General features: G+C 40.5%; 2 protein-coding genes across 5 annotated transcripts in view; both read left to right on the top strand.

Moving 5' to 3' along the window:
• The first annotated feature begins 1,696 nt into the window (after positions 1 to 1,696).
• Positions 1,697 to 17,654, top strand: zgc:110045 (uncharacterized protein LOC664755 homolog). Of its 3 annotated transcripts, XM_058058007.1 has the most exons (14): positions 1,705 to 2,256; positions 3,020 to 3,060; positions 6,061 to 6,171; positions 6,290 to 6,313; positions 6,400 to 6,432; positions 7,473 to 7,589; positions 7,663 to 7,794; positions 8,196 to 8,324; positions 9,345 to 9,434; positions 10,187 to 10,228; positions 10,642 to 10,717; positions 12,436 to 12,488; positions 14,803 to 14,972; positions 15,295 to 17,652. In XM_058058007.1, the coding sequence occupies exons 3-14, from the start codon at positions 6,094 to 6,096 to the stop codon at positions 15,653 to 15,655; spliced, it is 1,305 nt and encodes a 434-aa protein (XP_057913990.1). In that variant the 5' UTR covers positions 1,705 to 2,256; positions 3,020 to 3,060; positions 6,061 to 6,093; the 3' UTR covers positions 15,656 to 17,652. The 3 variants fall into 3 exon arrangements, with proteins under 3 accessions (XP_057913991.1, XP_057913992.1, XP_057913990.1); XM_058058008.1 differs by lacking the exon at positions 6,290 to 6,313 and having other exon boundaries at positions 1,697 to 2,256; positions 15,295 to 17,654; XM_058058009.1 differs by lacking the exon at positions 8,196 to 8,324 and having other exon boundaries at positions 1,699 to 2,256; positions 15,295 to 17,654.
• Positions 17,655 to 20,403: 2,749 nt separating this feature from the next.
• vwc2 (von Willebrand factor C domain containing 2) overlaps positions 20,404 to 21,333 on the top strand; it is a 58,351-nt gene continuing 57,421 nt past the window's right edge. The window contains exon 1 of one of the 2 annotated variants that reach the window (XM_058058014.1): positions 20,404 to 20,638. The gene's annotated coding sequence lies outside the window, so the exon portion shown is untranslated. The remainder of the gene's footprint in view (positions 20,639 to 21,333) is intronic. The other variant, XM_058058013.1, reaches the window with a different exon arrangement.

Here is a 21,333-nt window from a genome sequence, read left to right as displayed (position 1 = left end):
CATTTGGTCCTGCTCTCTGCATCCTGGGGTCGCACCACAACATAGACATGCCGAATCGTGACAGAAGGGGGACAACACGAGGATAGGGGAGGGAAAAAAAACAACAACTCCAAACTAGACTCCTAAATGAAGGAGCACAGTGTGGGACTGTTAAAAAACCTCTGCATACAATTTGGCATACAAGTAAAAACATTGTTCACACATATAGACACAAAACCAGCGCCACGGAAAAATAGCCGATGCGAGCAGCAGCCAGCCAGGCTACCTGCAGCCACTTGCCGTGGTCTCCGTCATGGCCGCATGGGGGTGGGGGGGTGATATAGCGGCAAAGGTGTTGGATGGGGGGGCCCTCCAGTGGCCCTCACTGGAAAAGGTTTGGGGACCCCTGATTTACATTGTCTGTGATTGGTTGGCGACGATAAGTGGTATAGAAAATGGAATGGATGGATATTTAAATTGAAGATTCTCACTGAAGGCATCACGGTCCTATCGAGTCTGACTGGTGTGTGTCCTACCTTGTTTTTGAGCTTGAACTGAACTGATGAGGCATGCTCGGATGAAAACCTCTTCAAAGTCAACCTGAACAGTCTTGCTGTGATCAACTGAGAATACAATTACCTGTATGAATGAGAATATTCACAGGCATACGAAAATATTCAATTTTCCATATTCCAAGGAATCCTACTTGGTGGACAGGTCTGGAATCGATCAACCGCGATAAACAAGGGATTACTGTATATTATTGCTGAGAATGAATATGAATAATGAATATCTGTTTCTTCTTCCATCTTCTCTGACATGTTCTCTATGTAATTGTGTTAAGCCTGATTGAAACAAATAAAGCTTTGCCCTCGCCATTAAAAAAGCAATTAAAGGCAGAATGGTGTCAAATACAATTCACGTGTTTCATCCATTTATTCCAAGGCAATTAAACACCTGCAAATCGAGTACACTCTCTAAATGAGAAATGAAACAATTAAATAGGAATGCAATTCAACATGATTACTGGAACAATGGTCTACAAACATCTATGCTTAGACTTACTTTATGTTGTTCCTTTTTAGGATTGTTTGAATCAAATTGGAAGTAGTTACACCAACAAGTTTTAAGTAATCCCTACAGTAATCTCATTACATATAATCCCTTCCCCTACAAAACCATCAGCACGGGTGGGGGGGATTAGTCATAAGCAACATGGAATTGAAATGTCTTTTCATCTTAAATGATATGCTCCAGATCTACTTTTTGTTGAATTAGAGACTAAACTTTAATTGACCTCCTGTCTTGAACTTCCAACCTCAAAGGTACTCTGAATAAGTCACTTCAGGTCGAAAAACACCCTCATGCCATAATCCTTTTCTTCTCATGAGTAGCTATAACAGTTTTATTCATAGAAGCACTGCTGGGCCTGCTAACTGAGCAATGACTGCTCAGATGTCTAAAAGACATGCAGCCATGAGGCTCACAGCAGCCATCATTGTTTCCGTGCAACACAGTGAATAGTAATTAAATATGCCACTTATGCTTCACTGATTCACTTCCCTCACAATTTTGAAGCTCCAGCTGAATACATTTTTCTGTGCAGAAGGGCTGTATTGTATCCACTCTGGCCTCATTTCCAGGGTAGAGGGGCTTGGCGTGGGGGAGGGCAGGACAGAGAGCAAGCGGGGGAAGCACCCCACGAGGACATTGTGCTTAACATCACTAAATACCACCAACGCCACATTGTCCTTGTCATCCCTCAATTAGTCAGCCTCAAGTACAACAATTTCACACAGGGAGTTTTTTTTTAATAACGTCTACAAATATACTCCCATAGCAACGCCCATTAAGAAACCTTCTGTGTCTCTATGTTTTTATTTATTTTATTTTTTTCACAAAGGCTTTTTTGTTGTGTTGGACCTAACTGCAGCCTAATCTAACCGTGCTGGACAGCGGAGAGCACAAGAGAATCTTTGCCCTGCCCTCAGGCCTCTTCAGCTTGGGGATCTCCGTGTGGAGGAACGCCTCTTTGGTTGTAGAGACAGGGAGAATTAGGCAAAGATGCGGGTTCTCTTTCCCTGTGTAGGGGCTTATCTTGGGCTAAGCTGAGGGACTAATAGCAAAGCCTGCTTCCACTCCAGCCGGTCTAAGGGCACAGAAAGCCATCTGTCCATTCTGTGGACAACAGACAACAAAGAAAGTAAACATTGAACACGGAGTTTATTCTACCAGGAGCCACCAGATATAAAGAGGAGTGAAGGGTTTGCATATCAGGTCAGTATGTATTTCTAATGTTTCTCTCTGCACTAGGCCTCTATACTGAGACACAGTTACAAGGGGCAGGGTGTTGACTGCCCATTTTGGACTGCCAACACTGTCCCAGATTGTAATTTAACGTTTTGCGACTGAGCATTTTGAATCTACTGTAAGTTACTTTTGACAGTGATAACAAGGACCGAATTCTCTCAACACCTTAGACTCCATGCAATATTAGATATTATAAGATTTTTTTTACTATTTTACATTTTTACACCTACTATAGTATAATATACTGTTACAGGGAACTAGGTTATTATGTTTGTGATAAGAAAGCACTGGAGAGAACATGACTTCTTTTCCTCTATGTAATTCCCTTGTAAAATAACCTATTAAAAACGACACATTTGAGTATGTTGTGAGTAAAAATGCGTCACCTCTCGAAAGGATTAATTGTGTTGATTATGATGTATGCTCTGTAGCCGCCATTGTGTGACACTGTTTTGTTCGTAAGTCTTGAGTAGGAGCTAACATGCTAGAGGTGACAGAAATAGGTCAAAAGGGTCTTAGCATTAACTAAACAAATCCTGGCCCATAGGATTAGTACGAGATGTTGGTGTTTATTTATTTGGTGTAGTCACTGTAAAATTATAATGATACACTGCTTTAATGTTATTGATTGGGTTAGGTGTTGCTCAGTCCAATAAGATCAACACAGGAACATGAATGAACAATATTATTGCTAACAGTTAACCCGCCCCTCTTTCTTGTTCACTTTTAGGTTTGAAATGGCGGCAGGGAGTTCTTCATTCATTGGTTTATGTAAGTATACAAACAAATTTGTGGACGGGTCATGTATTACAAATGTAATTGTGCAAACAGAATCCCATTGTAGGATCAAATTCAACGGGATTAAAAAGGAACAGGCATGTTCCAATAGTAGGGCGAGCATGTTGTAAATATCAAAAACCAGGACACTCCGCCCGGAAATGAGGTACTCAAATGAAACTCGAAGTTTACTCAAAGATGCCTTGTAATTACAGTATACAGCATGCATATGTGCATAAAAATTGTTATACAAATATCTCTCGCCACTTTGCTTGGAATTTGATACTTTATCACAATTTTAAACATATACCAATTCATAAATTGGCCTGCCTATACGGCCTATTGTTAGTGAAAAAAATATGCATGCTTAAAGTGGACTTTTTCCACTTTCTGATCTATAAATGTAGTTCAAATGTTGTATTCTTGTGTTAAACTATGCCAAAGTTTGAGATAACAGAGGTTTGCGCATTTGGAAGTGAGCCCTAACAGAAGTTTGGGATGGCTCAAAACGCTCGGTTTCAAAAAGCGTGGTAAAACTGCTCCTTTGTGATGTCACATAGGGGTGGACTTCCTTATATGGTTCATACTTAGGAACAATTTGGGCGTGTGACCAATCACAGCAAAGTGGGCATGCCCGCAGGTGGGTCGTGGGTGTCAGAGAGGACGAGTAGGTGCAGGTAAAAGCTTAGCTTTATTTTCAAAAAGTGATTGCAGCACTGGCATACAACACGACAAAAAACTCAATGCACCAACCAAGGGCACATGCACCCGGCTGAACTAAATACAAATCAACAAATTACCAACAGGTGCGTGTAGGAGAGAAAGTAAGTGACGGAAGACAGGAAATAGTACAAAATAAGAGCATAAGAGTAGGAACTAAGGCTGACAAAGGGAAAACAAAAACTGTCACACAAGCAAACGGTGCGGATTGTGACAGTGGGTGGAATAAATGAAAACAGACCGTTTTGGCAGGAAGCACACATCAAAGGTAATACAGCTGTAATAGGTACAGATTCTAGAAAATCTCAAAAGTTGTCTGTGCGGATTATTGTGTGTAGCTACTCTATAGGAGACCACAACTCAATACAAAGGGTTGAAAAATGAGCATAATAGGTCCCCTTTAAGGCATTCAGAAGACACATTCAAAGACGTTGTGATAAATATGTCGTGTTCTATATAGCTCCCAAGGTGTGAGTAAGACACACAAGCTCCCAACTTGACTGCAGGATCAACAGGCCTTTAATGTAGGTTAGAAATATCTGACCACAGGCACAATAATCCCTAACACAAGTTCCTGTTGCGGCCGTAGTAATGTATCCAGCCTGTGCCCGACCCTCCACTCAGTCCCCTTAGCGCCAGAACACTTTTACAGTGCAGAGCAGACACATGAGTTTCATATGTGCCTTAAATTTGATCTAGTCTTATTTTCAGTTATTATTGCTATACACACACACACACACACACACACATATATATATATATATATATATATATATATATATATATATATATATATATATATATACACGTATATATATACACGTATATATATATATTGGGTAATACGGATAAAGGGCATAAAATTACTTATCATGGTTGGGTCTTGAACCAATTGACCGGGATAAACGAGGGGTTGCTGTACTACTAAACACTATCAATTATCAAAGGAAAATATTGAAAGTGGTTCCCGAAAAACAGAACATCACCGGAACATGAGGTCAAATGCAAAGTAAAAAATTGCAAATTGCAAAAAAAACGTGCCCAATAAAGTCACAAAAACATCCGCATTGGGAGACTTCAACTCAATAAGCATCATTTCAAGAATTAAGAAGAATTCAAGAATTAATCTTGTGCATATTGTGTGCTTTCTGTGCTTTTTGGCAACATTAATTCAAAATCCGCTCACAAGCAGAGTACCCTGATGCCACATCCCATTCTAAAAAAAGAATGAGAAAACTAGACATGGTGTTTGGACACTCTAGCTGATAGCATGTTGCCATGCTCTCTCCCCTTTTCCTAAGGACTCAGGAAGTAAATCTACCATATATTTGCTTAAGCCAGCAGGATGTAGGTGAGGCTTCACGCAACAACAAACCCGGTGCAAAATTGTTAAAGTTGCCAATAGGAATGAAGGCGTTTTGTCAGACAAGGATTTTCATTTTGTTCCATTAGCAATATCGTCATTCACATTTGAACCCTGGGATGTATGGTCTCTCCAAGACTTCAATAAATCCAATGATTGAACTTTCTTAGTATCAAAAATAATATCATCCCATTTTGCAAACAAAAGTAAACTCTCAAGACTAAATGTCTTTTCTGTGTTATGAGAAAGGAGCCTCTCTTCCTACATGGACTGCCTCCTAACATTCTTCATTTGTTCTGCAAAGACAACAAAGATTGGATTCACTGTGTCTACCCGGCTGAAATTGTGTGTCAGTACATTGGAGACCATCACACACATCACTTGATTCTCGCCTCTTCACAGTGGCATCCTTTGTGTCTTATCATGTCTAGGGGAGTCACACATCTTGTGTTAAGCCGGAACCAAAGACCTGGTCCCATGTGAAGATTGCACCTCGTGATAGGCTTATCTCCTCCACACTCACAACCACAGGAATCAGTCCCCTGATAGATTCTCTCTACATCATCTCTACTGATAGAAATCTCTTTTATTTCTTCTGCAGATTGATACAGACTTATATTATTACATTCTTAAGCACTATTTGTCTGAGGACCTTTTTTCCTGGATGACACAATGGCAAACAGGAAATTATATATTACTGATATCCTGCAGGCGGCGGGCCAGTGGACTGCAATAAGTGGGCAGTTAGCAGATGAAAGAATAACGAATAACAAATAACTTGAAACAAACTTCACTTTTACGCTTCTCTATTTAACTATCTATCTTTTTGATGGCTAATTTTATAGATAATGCCACTGAAGTGCCTGAGGTACGGTATATATACTGTCTTAAATATTTTATTTCCTTTGCAGAGTATTTACATAAAAGTCGCAGGAACACAGAGTATGTCTGAGAGGGAAGAAATGGCCTTGGACGGGAGCCTGAATGTTACACTGACGCTACGGCTGTTGATGCATGGAAAGGTAATCGACCATTGCAGAATAGCTGAATTAATTAACTATTATTCCGGTCCATGTTTTCCTACTACTCATTTTGTTTGTAGCTTGTTATTGCTGTTAAGATGATTTGTTTTCATTACAGGAAGTGGGCAGTATAATTGGAAAGGTACATTTAAAGATTTGTGAATGTATCATTCATTTTTAAAATGAGAGTAATTTGAAAAGTCATTGTCCATTTCTGTTTGCTTCCAGAAAGGAGAAACAGTGAAGAAAATGAGAGAGGAGGTAAGGAGTACAGTGGATCCTTGCACATTCATGGCCCCACAAATGTGTTAATTTTTTTTTAAATATGCGTTTTGTTTAGTAGAAAACATTTCAATCACTATAAATTGGTAACTATTTACAAATACATGACAATACAGTATCAAAATATACAGTGTATATCAGGGGAGTTCCATTGGCCCTTGGCAAATAAAAGAAAAAAAACAAAAACCAAAAAGCAGAAATAAGAATAAAGGCAAAATATTTGGAGAATAACATCATAATATTCAGAGAAAATATAGCATTAAGTTGAAATAATAAAGGGCCGCACGGTGAATGAGTGGTTAGCATGGTTGGCCACATAGTCGGGAGATCTCTGCTTGGGCATCTCTGTGTGGAGTATGCACGTTCTCACCGTGAGTGCGTTGGTTTTCTCCGGGTACTCCGGTCTCCAAAAAGCAACATTAAATTATGACTCCAAATTGTCCATAGGTATGAATGTGAGTGTGAATGCTTGTTCGTCTATATGTGCCCTATGAGTGGCTGGCATCCAGTCCAGGTTCAGCTGGGATAAGCTCCAGCATAGCCCTGTGACCCTGGTGAGGATAAGCGTTATAGAAAATAGATGGATGGATGAATATCATTATGATACCAAAGTTTACTGAATATATTTTATAGACAGACATAGACCATTTTGTCTTGTAACTTGCGTGCTGAAAAAGTGTGAGCAACCCTGACCTATAGTATATTGTACTTTAAATGTGTACAATTTTGGTACACACATGGTGTGTGAGGCATACACAACCTGTTTCAAGTGAACACTGGCAATTGAAGAGAGAAGGGGAGTGTTCTGGAGCTTTTATTGCAAAAAACAACGTTATTGTAAATGTTGATCCGAAGTCGGAGGAATGTTAACATCCAGCTAGCTGGAAAGTTTGAAGGGAATGAAATGGATTCGACATTTTTAAGGGTGTATCAATTGCTTGCTTATTGAATTTACCAGAAAATAACCTCAGCAAAAATGTATTTCTTCAGTCTTGCAAGTGTGGATATATCTTTCTCAGAGTGGCGCTCGTATCAACATATCGGAAGGATCATCTCCCGAGAGGATAGTGACCATCACAGGGCCAACCGAAGGAATCTTCAGAGCTTTCTCCATGATTGCACAGAAGTTTGAGGAGGTCAATATTGGTGACATCCTTACATTTTTGTCCTAGCCTTTGTGCTAATAGGAACAATGTTCTTCTGGCTCAGGATATCACGGCAGCAATGACAAACAGCAACGTGACAAGCAAGCCACCTGTGACACTCCGCTTGGTTTTCCCTGGGAGCCAGTGTGGCTCACTGATTGGAAAAGGAGGCTCTAAGATCAAAGAGATCCGAGAGGTAGGAGGCCTTGCCTTTCCGCAGTTTCTATGAGGAAGTTCTTTTTCTGCATGCAAATGAGAACAGACAACCTCCTACCTGATGTTCTGACATCATGTGTCCTCCCATATCAAACACTTCAGTCAAGCTTCCATGTTTTTTTGCCTTCCATACATTTTGTGGAATTGCTTCGGTAGCTGCGCATGAGAATTCAAAATCACTATGCTTGTACAGAGGCTGAATACTCATTCTGACTAGGAGATTATTTATATGCACCTCTTCAAATATTGGTGCACACATTTCTATTTGGCTTGCAGCTGGTCTTTGCATGTCCAAATCTGATTAGGATAAATCTGCAGGTGCTTGAAACTGCATTTCTGGCATTAAATAGACCTTTTGCGCTGTTGTCTGACTATGCTAAGACTACAGGGGCGCAGGTTCAGGTGGCAGGAGACATGCTGCCGGACTCTACAGAGAGGGCTGTCACAATCTCTGGCACTCCACAGGCCATCACTCAGTGTGTAAGACACATCTGCTCCATCATGCTGGAGGTAAGCACTGTCAGCTCTGCATGATCAAGAATTCTGTTTCGGTGCACATTTGCTTTAGATGGAAAGAGGTTCCTTAGTAGTATAGTCAGTCTTAGTAGTGAGCATATGGTGAAAATCCACAAGTAATTCAGATGCCCATAAAAATGTCTATTTTGAGTTTTGAGTGTGTCTCAAATAACATTTTTTGACTCTTTTGTAGTGTTATTAGTCAGCAGATTTAGAGAACATAGTCTATGTAGGTTTCACTTTTGGTTCTCACAGAAAGGATGCATTGACAAAACATTATCCATTAATCATAAAGACATAAACATTGAAAAATTATACATTTAGGGTACAGTTGAGTGTGGTGTGGAAGAACATGATACCTCAGCTGCATCAAACATCTTTGTAATGAGCTTGAAAAAAGATTCACCCTGATATTTATTTTCCTGTGGGCATCAGACATGCCGATAATTCCGTTGATACAGTACAATGCATTGCCGTCATTTCAATGGCTTTGGTTAAGTTTGTTTCTTTCGTTGAGTTGAGTTCGGCATTAGTGTTGAGTCCAAACGCTAATGAACTATTTAATATTGAATTGTGAATCTCTGAATTCACAAAACGCTGACTAATTAAAACAACATGAGCTCAATTATTCAAACTGATTTGATGTACTTGATTTGCTACGGTTTGATGGTCCTGTTTGCTGGATAAAGGAAAGGGTCCTCCATTATCATAATAACCATTTATGTCACACAATACATTATATTTTCTGAGTGAGGGAGCTGGGAAAATGGATGTGTCTCTCCTCCATGCCCAAAGGCAAGGGCAGTGTTACCCTCATGCATGAAAAATGAAAAGGCTTGTAAATTAAGAGTTTATTTCATCTATGGCATGCAAGGTCCATGTAACCTTCGCAACCGATTAAACACTTATTAAAAGATTCAGCGAGGGATCAAAGTGATGTTAAATGTATTGGTCTCGTCAGGGTTCTGTGTATAAATCTTTCTCTGTTTTTGGTTTTCATGACTTTATCTCCAGTCTCCTCCAAAGGGAGCAACTATTCCCTACCGTCCAAAGGCCATTCCTGCCGGAGCCCATGCAGTATTAGCGCAACAGCACTCTGCACAAGTAAGTAGTCATTCCTTGTCACTTTAGCGTCCTTGGAAAATAGAAGACAAAAACAGAGGTCTTTTATCTCCAGAAGTGAGTTAGGAGTGTTTTAACCACTAGAGGGTCTGTACCTTCGAACCTGATTTATGCTCCTGCGTCAAGGCTCCGCCCCCTCCAAACACACCACAGAGCTTGAAAAAATGTGAACTTTACATCAACCTTGTGGACTGTTGAGGTGTGTTTTTGGGGCTTTTTATTACATCATTGGCCGCACGGTGGACGAGTGGTTAGCATGTAGACCACACAGTCAGAAGATCGGAAAGACCTGGGTTTGATTCTCCGGAAATTCCATGTCTTAATTGACGCTTCTGATTGGCTTACATTCCAGTGCTGACATTAATTTGGCCTGTGTTTTAGTGTGCTTGTTTGTGTGGACATAGACTAATTCCCCGCAGTGTGAAACAGAGACAATAACATGACTAAATCTGATGGTTTTCATGAGCTGGCTGGGCCACTGTCCTGGCACAGTATGCTCTGATTTATCAGACATCTGTTATTGAATTTCTGGTCAAAATGGGTTAAAAACAACATATGACATTTAGACGAAATTCCATCAGGCCAGCACCCATTAGCAGTATTGAGCTCTCAGGAAAAAAGCGAGGGAATGGATTTTTTTCATAAAGCACTCAGTTCTGTTTACTCTCTATGCACAGAGGTGAATTTACATTTCAAGTAACACATATTCACATCTCCTCTCTTATATCATCCAGGCCTTTGCACTTCCAGGGCCGTACGCTTTTGCGCATCAAGATGTAAGTGTGTTCATTTGAATGACAGAGCCCATTCCTTTTTGACCCTCTCTGCCCACTCCCACCAAGTCCCAACTATACCCTCTCTCAGCCCCTTTCAGCAACAATGAAACTTTAACAAACCTGATTTGTCCACATTACTAACACTAACACAAAGTAGCAGCATGCTCTGATTGAAATCAAAGTTTAAGAGTAGTCCCTTCATGAGCAAGTTGTAGATTTGTAGCAGAGATGTGACTGTATTTTCAGATGACTTCCATGAGAATCCAGCATGTTTTCTGAAGGAAACGAATGTCTTCACACTGATACCATCTGTGATGTTTGTGAACTTCATCTTGTCTCTGTATTGTAGCGGACAACTCCTCTGAAATAATCCAGTTTGATTGGTTAGCTCTAACTTCCTTCCTACCCTGCAGTTGACCAAGCTTCACCAGTTGGCTATGCAGCATATTCCCCTCCCTTCCCTTGGGCAGAGCAACCCTACCTTCCCTGGTACGTACCCACGGCTCCCAGGGGAAGACCATCAATCCCTCTGTCATCATTCCTCTTCCAATCACAACATCAAACCGCCCCTGTCACTTTAGAGAGGATCACAGATATCTCCATTTTCTCAGAGGTCATCCACTCTTTCAGGTCAACCGTAAGTGGTCACATCTGATCAATCACAACTGGAGATCCAAAACAAAATGTAAAAGCCGCAAATACGTTTTACAATCTTAAAAGTTTGCTTTGACACAAAAATAGTGTGTGAATTGTATGTGTACTATATGGACAAAAGTATTGACCAAAATGTGCCCTGTGATTGGCTGGTGACCAGTCCAAAGTGTACTGTACTGTAGCCTGAGATGCTGCAGCACACGCCCACCATCCTAGTGAGAATAAGTGGTTCAGAGTTCAGAGAGCTAGAAGTATGGACAATTGTACAACACAAGGAAATGGTTGAGCAGGGAGAGAGAGTAGACAATGCAACAATCTGGCAGCATGTGAGTATCCAACAAAACAATGTACGATGTACAGTATGTATAAAATGTATAACCCTAATTTACAGTGACCGGGACAATGCACAGATATTTAAGCCCACCCTTTTCATTAAGAATGCAAAGTTCAAACCAGCTAAGCTTAGAGAATATGATGACAAAATGCCGATTACAAGGGGTCCTTGGAAAATGTTCTCTCCCGCAGGGTGTCTGTGGTCCCAAAAATCTTGAGAACCTCTGCACTAGGCACAGTCATGCTCGAACAAAAAAGTGCTTTCTCTTCCCAAGTGTTCCCACCACGTTGGACGCATAACATGCTCCAAAATGCCTTAGTAAAATTAAGTTTGTTTGTCTATATGTGCCCTGTGGTTGGCTGGCGACCAGTCCAGGGTCCGAAGGCAGCTGGGATAGGCTCCAGCACCCCCGCGACCCTCATGAGGATAAGTTGTAGAAAATGAATGAATGAATGAAAAAAAATAAGTTTAACAGTGTAATAGGAAGCGTATCAAAAGTGGCATGCAGTGACAAAAAAATTAAATGTTGAGATGTTTCACGATAAAAGTAATAACATGAGGTAACATATATTGGCCTACATTGGATGAGCATGTTAAATAAACTGTGAGGTGTAGCCATATATTTTGATATACAAGGAAACTAAAGAAGATATACTTTTGTCCATGTATTGGAAACAAGTCCTCAAAGAGGGAAATATGAAAATGACAGCAATATTTACAATTTTGTAAATATTGAACCATTTTTCACTATTTCTCAAATCCTCTGAAAGAACAAATCAATTTGCCTGATTTCACTCTGTATAAACAAATCCCAATGTCTTGATCCCCACTCCTCCCATCCAGTCACATCTCCCCTCAAAATCTAACACTATCTTGGCCCACACCATCCCTCACATCATGAAACCACATCGCCATGCAGTCCCCCCGCCCCCACAACTAACTGAAGAGCTCAACACCACATACAGAGGACTGATGTGAAAGAAGTCATAATGAGACAAGACTATTAGACCCATCGCAGTGTCCGATGCAGTATGTGCTTAGAATGTGTGTTAAATATGCATGTATCATACAGTACATGTGTGAACCTAGAAATATTTTTTTGCCATTTTCATGTTCTCAAAAAGTGATAAACTAGTAAAAGTAGGTCAACTTGTTATATCATGATAGTGGAAGCCATTAGTGCCATGCAGTTGTTAGCGTTCTTTGTCCTACTTTACAGGATTGGATGCTTCTGCCCCCACAAGTTCACAGGAGCTGGCAATACCTAATGATGTAAGTGTCTCATTATTTGTGTTGTGGCAGTACAAAAAAAACCCCAACTATAGTAATTTGGATGCTGTGTACTTCATTAACACTGTCTAGGTGGTCAGCTTTGATAAGCAATTTTTAGACCAAAGTAATTTGCAGCAATAAATGTATCGTCTGTCTCTTTCATTAATGTACTTATTTCACAAGTGCAGTGCAGTACCGCTACAAATACATTTGGACTGTCACAAATAGACTTGGCGCAATCTCATCAACAAATTACAGTGGGAGTGAGAGAATAAGACGATGTAGCAGGACGGATCAGTGTTGCCATTTTAGCGATATTGTCGCTATAGTGTAAAAAGCAAAATATCTAGTGAAGAGACTTTTGGAGACTAAAACAGAGAGGCTCTCAAAGGGGTCAGCACCAATCACAGTCAGAGCCTGTTTTTCAAACCGAAGGCACAAAGAAATGATCCACTCCTTCACCTAGGATGACTCCAATGAATAGGTAACAAGGCAGGGGGCTATTAATAAGTCCACACCGCCTCTCCCTAACAGTTGTTTGGTTCTGTAGCCCAAAGGCTAAAAGTAAGACTATTCCTTCAGAACCTCTTTACACCCTACACAAGATCAAGACAGATTGCTGCCAGGGATGTGATGTTCAATCTGCCTTGTTGGGTGAGACTGTACATTTCATTTAGTGTTGTACATTTTTGTTCACTTGCAGAGCAGCAGAGCAGATCACTTTTTTACATGGTGTAAATAAATAGAGTAATCCCTCGCCACTTTGAACTTGGAATTTTGCTTCTTCATTTTGGTTCTTCACTGTATCATAGTTTTAATTAATAAGTCATGCTGCCTATTATTAGTCCAAAAATATACACATGTACGTCCATTTGATTTGGATTTGGTGCTTACATGAATAATTTTTCAAGCATAAAAATGGCTAAATGAACTAAAATACAAATATAAGGCAGTCAAAGACGTTGTGATGATATTAAACTACACTGGTCATTAGGTGTCAGTAATGTTACTGTATAAGCTGCTACTTTTTTGTTAAACTTTGTACCCTGCTGCTTAGTAGGGTGGCTAAATTCTAATCTCAAGACATCTCTTTCACTTTGAACTACTACTAAGTTTTTATATAGTAGTACCACTCGCAGGTTGGTAGCTGAACAGTAGCTCTTTCTTTGGCAGAAGCCAATCACAAGCTATCAGTGCACTCCCAACAAGCTCATCAACCCACTTGAAATCACAGGAGGTCGTTATATGTAACAACACAAAAGTCATCACACAGCAACTTAACACGCAAAATGTATGAATATAAATATACAAACATGTACCAATATAAGTTTGAAATAAAAAACAACTCTTTTAAAGTTTTCCCATAATGCATTGCGTATGAGCATTTATTGGGGCTCTGCAATGACTTCAGCCTCCCTGGACTCTGGGCTCTTCTGGTACTCTCTGGTTGACAGAGGCAGCATTGCAGCACCATCCATCATTGTCTATGCTGCTTGTCCTCTAATGAAATGCTTTGCTCAAACGAAATGCATTATCAGATAACTAAAAAGTTTTATTCAAGTTAAACTCATATTGTTACTTGTTTATATATTTCATAGGTATACCGTTGTTAAGTTGCTGTGTGCTGAGTTTGTAAGATGATGCTGTGAGTCAGACTGTTATATTGAGGAGTAGACTGCAATTTCCAAAGGGTTGACAGGCTCCTGTCAAATAAAGAGCGACCTGGTCCTCATTTTATGACATTGACGTCTTTTTTACATGCTGTAAAAAGCTCATAGATGAGAAATGCTCACGGAAATGGGATACTCTTTTGCTTCACTATGGTGACCATCATAAATGTTTGGTTTGTGCCAGTCGCATGATGTTATTATTATGAATGCTAGAGGGGTTATGCATTCTGTGCACTGTTACGAGAAGATCTGAGACCTTTCGTACTAACCTGGGACAATATTTTAAGAAGGTAGAAAGGCATGGTAGGGCAATCACAGGGATAAAAGTAGGGACTTGCTCTCTTTTTATTCCTGTTTCATTTATTCTTGTATTTAATGTCTCTATTATGTTAATTTATATGTCCTTTAGGTGTCCTCTGTACTGTGCAAGTGACTTAGGATGTAATTCAGGTATAATGTAGGCATAATTTCCCACTTTACAATTACAGTGTAGAAACATAATGGAAAACCTATATATTGTGTGCATTTTCACATTGCTGTGCTGCTTTCTGTATTATTTTCTTACTTGTGATGTTAGTGATGTTAGTCCTGAAAAGGAGAGACTGTGTAGCCATTTACACATGGTCACTCTCCCTCTCTTGTAGTTTATTGGCTGCATAATTGGAAGACAAGGCACCAAGATCAATGAAATCCGCCAGGTCTCGGGAGCCCACATCAAAATTGCCAGTGCCACTGATGGCTCAGCCATGCGCCAAGTCACAATCACAGGCTCGCCGGCAAGCATTAGCGTGGCCCAGTACCTCATCAGCGCCAGGTAAGAAATGATGCAAAGCCGGCATGTCTGGCAGGCCTACACAGTGCACTCTGACATGATGGTCAACCAAGCGTTTGTGTCGGGGCAAAATAAATGTGGTCAAGGTGAGGTTGGATTTGTTCCATCTCACTGCCTCCAGCCTCTTGACTGCATCAACATCCTGATTGTCTCTGCTTTTTAACACATTCCTGCCCTGACTCATGTTTTCTCCGCTCTCTCCCCCTCCCTTCTCCTTTGTCTCACCCACTTTCTCCCCCGTCATGATCCATTGTCTTCTCTTAACTTCACGTCTCAACATCCCCTCCAATGTTTCACCATGCAGCTTAGAGATGGCTAAATACACCATGCAGGCTGCGTCTTCTGCGACCCCAGTTGACCTGAACATGAGCTACTCACAGTCTGCTCCCACCGCCTCCAATGCTGCTACCTCTATCGCCGTCCTGGCGGCCACCACCCCAGCCCCCACCAGCATTAATGTCCACTCTCCCTCCACCTTACCGACCATTCAAAACCCACACTACGCTGTCCCTGTTTCCAGTCTGCTTGGCATGAAAACGCTCCCTGTACTGGCTGTACACCCAGCAGCTGCTACCAGCCTAACACAGGGTTTAGCCCCTTACACTGCAAAAATACCCACCTCTGGTGTCAAAAAGTCTGAGCGGCAGAAGTTTGCTCCATATTGAGTCAGTCCAATTGGATAACATTGCACTAATGGATGACGAAATACTGATATTTGGTACTTGCTTACATATGTATGCAAGCTTTACCAGTGTAGCACCTCCTTTCCATAAAGCAGGAGAGCAGAGGTATCATTATTAAAGTAGGCAGCAGAGTTGGGTATTAACTCAGTATTGCATAATATGCAATGTGCTAACTCAGGCTTGCATTTGAACCCAATGAAAACTTTTCTAATGGTTTCATGACAAACAGCTTTATGTAAAGAGTGACTCCAGGAGATTTCTTTTCTAATATGCAATTGTTTACATAGTTTTCTATGTTTGTAACTAGATCCATTTTTGATAGAGAATTCCATTTTTGCAGGCAGAAGGCTGGTAAATGTACAATACTAGTGGGGTGTGTTTAGTATAATGAATAAGGATTGCTACATTTTTATGTCATATTTCCCCCTATTCCTTCACTATAGGCTTTCATCAGGGCTAACAGGCTTGGGTGTTCTGTAGTAGCACTGCACTGTTGCAGTTCTGATGGGATTATCCTAAAGCCACATGGATTCTAGTGGAATTCACTCTGCACTGTAATCCTGTAGAGCAGGACTGGTCTAAACAACTCATTTATTGTTTCTGCTTGGTTCTTGTTCACTTTCCACACAAATTATTAACTATTTCTGTCACAAACTGATGCAGCACAGTTACTGTAATACATGTGTGTACTTGGTGATGCCTACCCTGATACATTGCAAATTTGTAATGTTTGATGTTTATGCAATGGCTTTGAAATAAATGTGTCATTTTGAGAAAAAAAGGTTGTTTTTATTAGAGAAATAAGTCTTGCTGTATTTGACTTATACATAAAGGACTCTGTGTTATGTTTCACTATGATGTTGTGTAGTGTTACCCCAGGATACGAGGACGTGGTTGCTGGTGCAATCAATAAAACTAAAGAAAGCTCATATGGAGCGGCACAACACATAAAAATGCAACGTAGCAAAATATCAAGGAAAGGCTAGGAGGCAGAGCTAGGTCTTACGTAAAAACTCACAACGGGAGGTGGAAACAAGAATGCCCCCCAAAAAGGACAATCACTCCAAGGAACAGGAAAAGTGCTAACGGAGATGCAAACAGATGCATCGAGCAAGAAGCGAGACTGCAAGGTGAAACAAAAATCCAAGCAGAAACAGATGTCCAGCTGGCTGGCCCCTAAATAGAACCCTAATTACAAATAAAAGGTGGGCTCCAACAACCCCTTCAAACAATGGCAAGCATGTGGTGCCAAACAGGGTTTTTTGGTTCAGAGAAAGAAAGTGACATGTCCATCCATCCATTTTCTGTACCATTTATCCTCACAAGGGTTGTGGGCATGCTGGGGCCTATCCCAGCTGTCTTGGGACGAGAGGTGGGGTACACCCTGGACTGGTCGCCAGCCAATCACAATTTGGAGTCGCCAATTAACCTAGCATGTTTTTGGAATGTGGGAGGAAACTGGAGTACCCGGAGAAAACCCACGCATGCACGGGGAGAACATGCAAACTCCACACAGACCCAATGGAGATTCGAACCCAGGTCTTCCCGATCTCCTTACTGTGTGGCTTACATGCTAACCACTCATTCACCATGCAGCTCCATATTGTTTATTTTTCTGTTTAATTAATTCAGTTACAAAGAAAACACATTCTGCTTATGGAGAATTATCAACACATATGAGTGAGGGGTACTCATGGTATGACAAAAAGGCTCTGAAGACAAAGAAGGTTGGGAAACACTGATTGAAAGTACAAAAGCTACAGCATGAACAGCGGAAGCCACAGCAATTTACTTTTGGCTATTGTTACCTGTGTGTCGAAGCACCCCATTGCATCTCATTTAGCTGTTTCCCTCTTTTCTGGTTTTATTCTCCTTTTTGTACGCGTTCTTATTTCCACCTCATACAGTGAGTTCATTTGTTAGCTGAACCTCCTTTCTTTCTTTGTTATTTTGTACTTTGTGTTTTTGCATGTCGTTTTTCTCTGTGTGAGCTTCATTAAAGACTCTTGTTATACATTTTGCCTCAGTCTCTGCATCCCAGGGGTACTGCCCATAACACATTGTGACATACCCATTTTCTTTCTGGAATCATGTCATTAAGCATGGTATCAACATTTCCCTTTTAGGATATTTGATCCTAGCCAATACATTTTCTAGATTTGTAGACAGAGCAGCTTGATGGTATCATTTTTTTTCTCATGTCCAGACATACTGTATCATGGCTGCACACATGCAGTTGATCTGGTAAAGCAATTTTTGGGTTGTATTGGACGAGGCACACAGTCACACATACAACAACATAAAATATATGCAGTGTTTTGGATTTTGCAGGGAGTTGATAATAGACTTGCAGATCATAAGTAAACAGGATGGAAGTGCAACACATCTTCAGCATAATATTCAGCACAGGTTGCAAAAAATATATATTGTTGAATATAATGATGATAAAAATAGCTCATATGAGTTCATTCTTTGGTAGTACAATGCCATAGCTATTGATGTCAGAACTTAGGTGATTGTGGTTATTACTACGTAGATCAGCTCTTAAATTAATCTCTTATGAGCTCTTTTTGTTCTAAACATACATATGTACCTTTAGTCATACCAGGCATTTAAATGGATCAATCAACTGGAGAAACAAGGGTGGCCTAATATTTTTTTTTCCGTGACTGTAAGCTGCTATAGTGTCGTCGTTGTTGCATTGTGTCGCCAGTGGCCTGTCCCAACCCTAAATTGACACTTCTGACTTGGAAAACCATCAGTGCAACTTTAGTGGAATTCCAATGTTGAAGAGCAGATGATCAATAGTTAATGGCTGGGAAAATATAATGACATTGAAGATTGACATTCATCCTCAGGCAAGGTATGACAGCAGAGAGCAATGCCATGTGTATGCTGATCCAGGGTACTATCCAGGGTAGTTTTGAGGTCATGGCTAACCTCTGATGCTATTGTCATGATGTTAACACAGACAAGTGTGCCTTTTAAGACTAAATAGAAGCTGGGCTTGCAACGTAAATAGGTTTAATGTGTGTATATTCAATTTCATGTCCAGTGTGGGCTAAAGCTGAAATCAGTTAGTCATCCATTTAACACATTGTTTTATTCTAAATGTTTTTAAGGGGACCTATTATGCTCATTTTCAGTGCTTTGTATTATTATTGAGCAGCTACATACATTACATTCTGCATACATTCTGCAGTGTCTTTCTGCAGTGTTTCCATGGACTTCCTGCATCCCACCCAAATGGTCTGTTTCATTTACTTGACCCCCAGCCCTCCTCTGGATACACTGTGATTGGTCACACTCCCAAATGCTCCCGAAGACTTCCTGATACGTAGGTCTGCGTTTACTGAGTGCAGGCCATGCGTAGTCAATATAAGAATGTCCGGATCGCATTGCTGTTAGTAGAACTTGGTGTTGGAAAACAAATATGTAAAACCGAGCATCAGAGCCATCCCCAACATCCCCAAAATCTTTCATGGCTCACTGCCAAAAGTGCAAACCTCATTATATGACGCTTTGGCATAGTTTAACATGAGAATACAACATTGTAACAATATTTGTAGGTCAGAAAAGTGAAAAAGCATAATAGGTTCCCTTATTAATTCAGCACTGCTTTTAATACATGGAGTTGGAATTAATCTGCTGGATTAGTATGTGTTTTTTTAATTTGCTGGATAGTTTGTCAGCTTTTGCTGTCCCTGTTTTGTGTTGAGGCCACCAATTGCATGCCGCACCATCACCCTGATATAACTCTATTGATGCATGTCAGATCACCCTGTGTGTGTGTACGTATTTCTACATAAAGTATGTTCAGCAACAGAATGTAAAAGTTTAATTTCACCTGAGGGGCTACTAAATGATTAGATAGCTGCAATATCATAACAATTTTCATACCATGCAAATTTTATTACATTTATTTTTTAACACAAAACCTCCCAGTTCTACATAATGATATATTACACAGACTAGTTTGTTACGCGCAATATTGATGATAACCAAGACAAGGTACAAGGACCCAGGACAAATTTTGACAAAAATAGTTTTGAGAACCGAATCATACAAAAACTGGAGCGTTTTAAAAATGGAGGTTTGACTGTACCTGAATATTGGTGACAAATTTACACCAAATATTTGGAAACCTGAGTACCTGGACACAGTGGCGGGGCAAGGGTCCCTATGGGAAATTCATTGGGCTCCCACCCCATTCGGGGACATTTTCTTTTTTTTTTGCACACAATTTTTGGGACATTTTATATGTACTGTATATTGACAAACTTGGAGAACCCTTAATCTAAATGCCCATTGTTGTAATTTCTGTGCAGTACACATATTATCACTTGGGGCACCCAGTCTCTCAGGGGCCCCCTAAAAGCCGGGGCCCCAGGCAAATGCCTTTTTTGCCTGTTGGCACGCCCCGCCTCTGCCTTGAGAAAGCATGAGACATTTATTGAATTGAATCTAAAATGTCTTCCAATTATGGAATGCTTCCAGAGAAGACAGGCGATATAGGAAATGACAAACAATGATTAATGCTTTTCAAATTCATGAATTGTATAATGAAAATGATAATTCCTAGAATTCCTAGAATCCAATAGAATTAAAAAACCCTAGTGTCGTCCCTGGGGGAAACAGCAATTAAACCGCGTTCTTAATCAGAGCAGTAGAACCGCGCCATCTAGCGGTCACGCGACCCAATAGCACGACGTCACAAGCAAGCCACTCCGCCTACATTTATTTAATAATTTTGGAGGGAGAAATAAAGTGGTGGTGTGGAGCAGGGACATCACACTCTCTGGAGCACAAGCAGGGAGCGCAGCACCTTGTCAGCCGAATTAAGTTCATAACAAGCAACCGTCTTCCGGAGAAACGTCGTATTTTCTACAAAGCGGACCCGACGCGCATTTTGTTTGTCTGGACTCCAACTGTGTGGTGACCCAAGGAACCAAACACTGGTCACAGGTAGGTTCACAGCAATTTGGTTTACAAAGAATAAACTATCCATAAATGTGTGTTTAGATATGCAGGGTATTGTTCCACTGAGGTATTCATGTCATTACAAAAAGACCTGTGCACCTGTAGATGCCACATGTGGGTTTTCTTACTGTTCGCTTCAGTTGCGTGGTGGAACACATAAGAAATTCAGCGTATATTCGGGTAGGCAGCAGGGGAATACTGGAGAATGATTTTTTTTCCAGAAAATTCAGCTCCACGTCCTCATGTGTGCCTTCAATTTTGACCCACTAAAATGTAAATGTCACCAACTCTCTGGGTGAGATACATCATCATGAAATCCATGTATCATGCTGCTCTTTAATATACTGTAGCTTCACTCCAATGCTTCCCTGGCAGGATTTGTGCATACATCAGAGCTGAATGATGTAAAGATTATGTGACAGTTTTGCAAGAGTAGTTGCATTTGTGGAAAACTTTTGATTTAGGTCACTTGTAAGATTTACAGTGAGATGATAAAATTCAATTAGACAGCCCCACAGCGATTTATTCTCTGGCATATGGCTTAACGCTCTGCTTTGGTGTCCCTTATTGCTGTAATTAGATTGCATTATCCTGTTTTATGTGTATAAAATTTGTTTTTAGGATGGCATCATTAATTCAATGCTTTCTCAGCCCTGTCAAATTGGAGCCCACAAGCCAAG

This window comes from Doryrhamphus excisus, chromosome 20, assembly GCF_030265055.1.
Source record: "Doryrhamphus excisus isolate RoL2022-K1 chromosome 20, RoL_Dexc_1.0, whole genome shotgun sequence".
In the NCBI taxonomy this organism is placed as follows: Eukaryota; Metazoa; Chordata; class Actinopteri; order Syngnathiformes; family Syngnathidae; genus Doryrhamphus; species Doryrhamphus excisus.
This window is presented reverse-complemented; position numbering and strand designations above follow the sequence as displayed.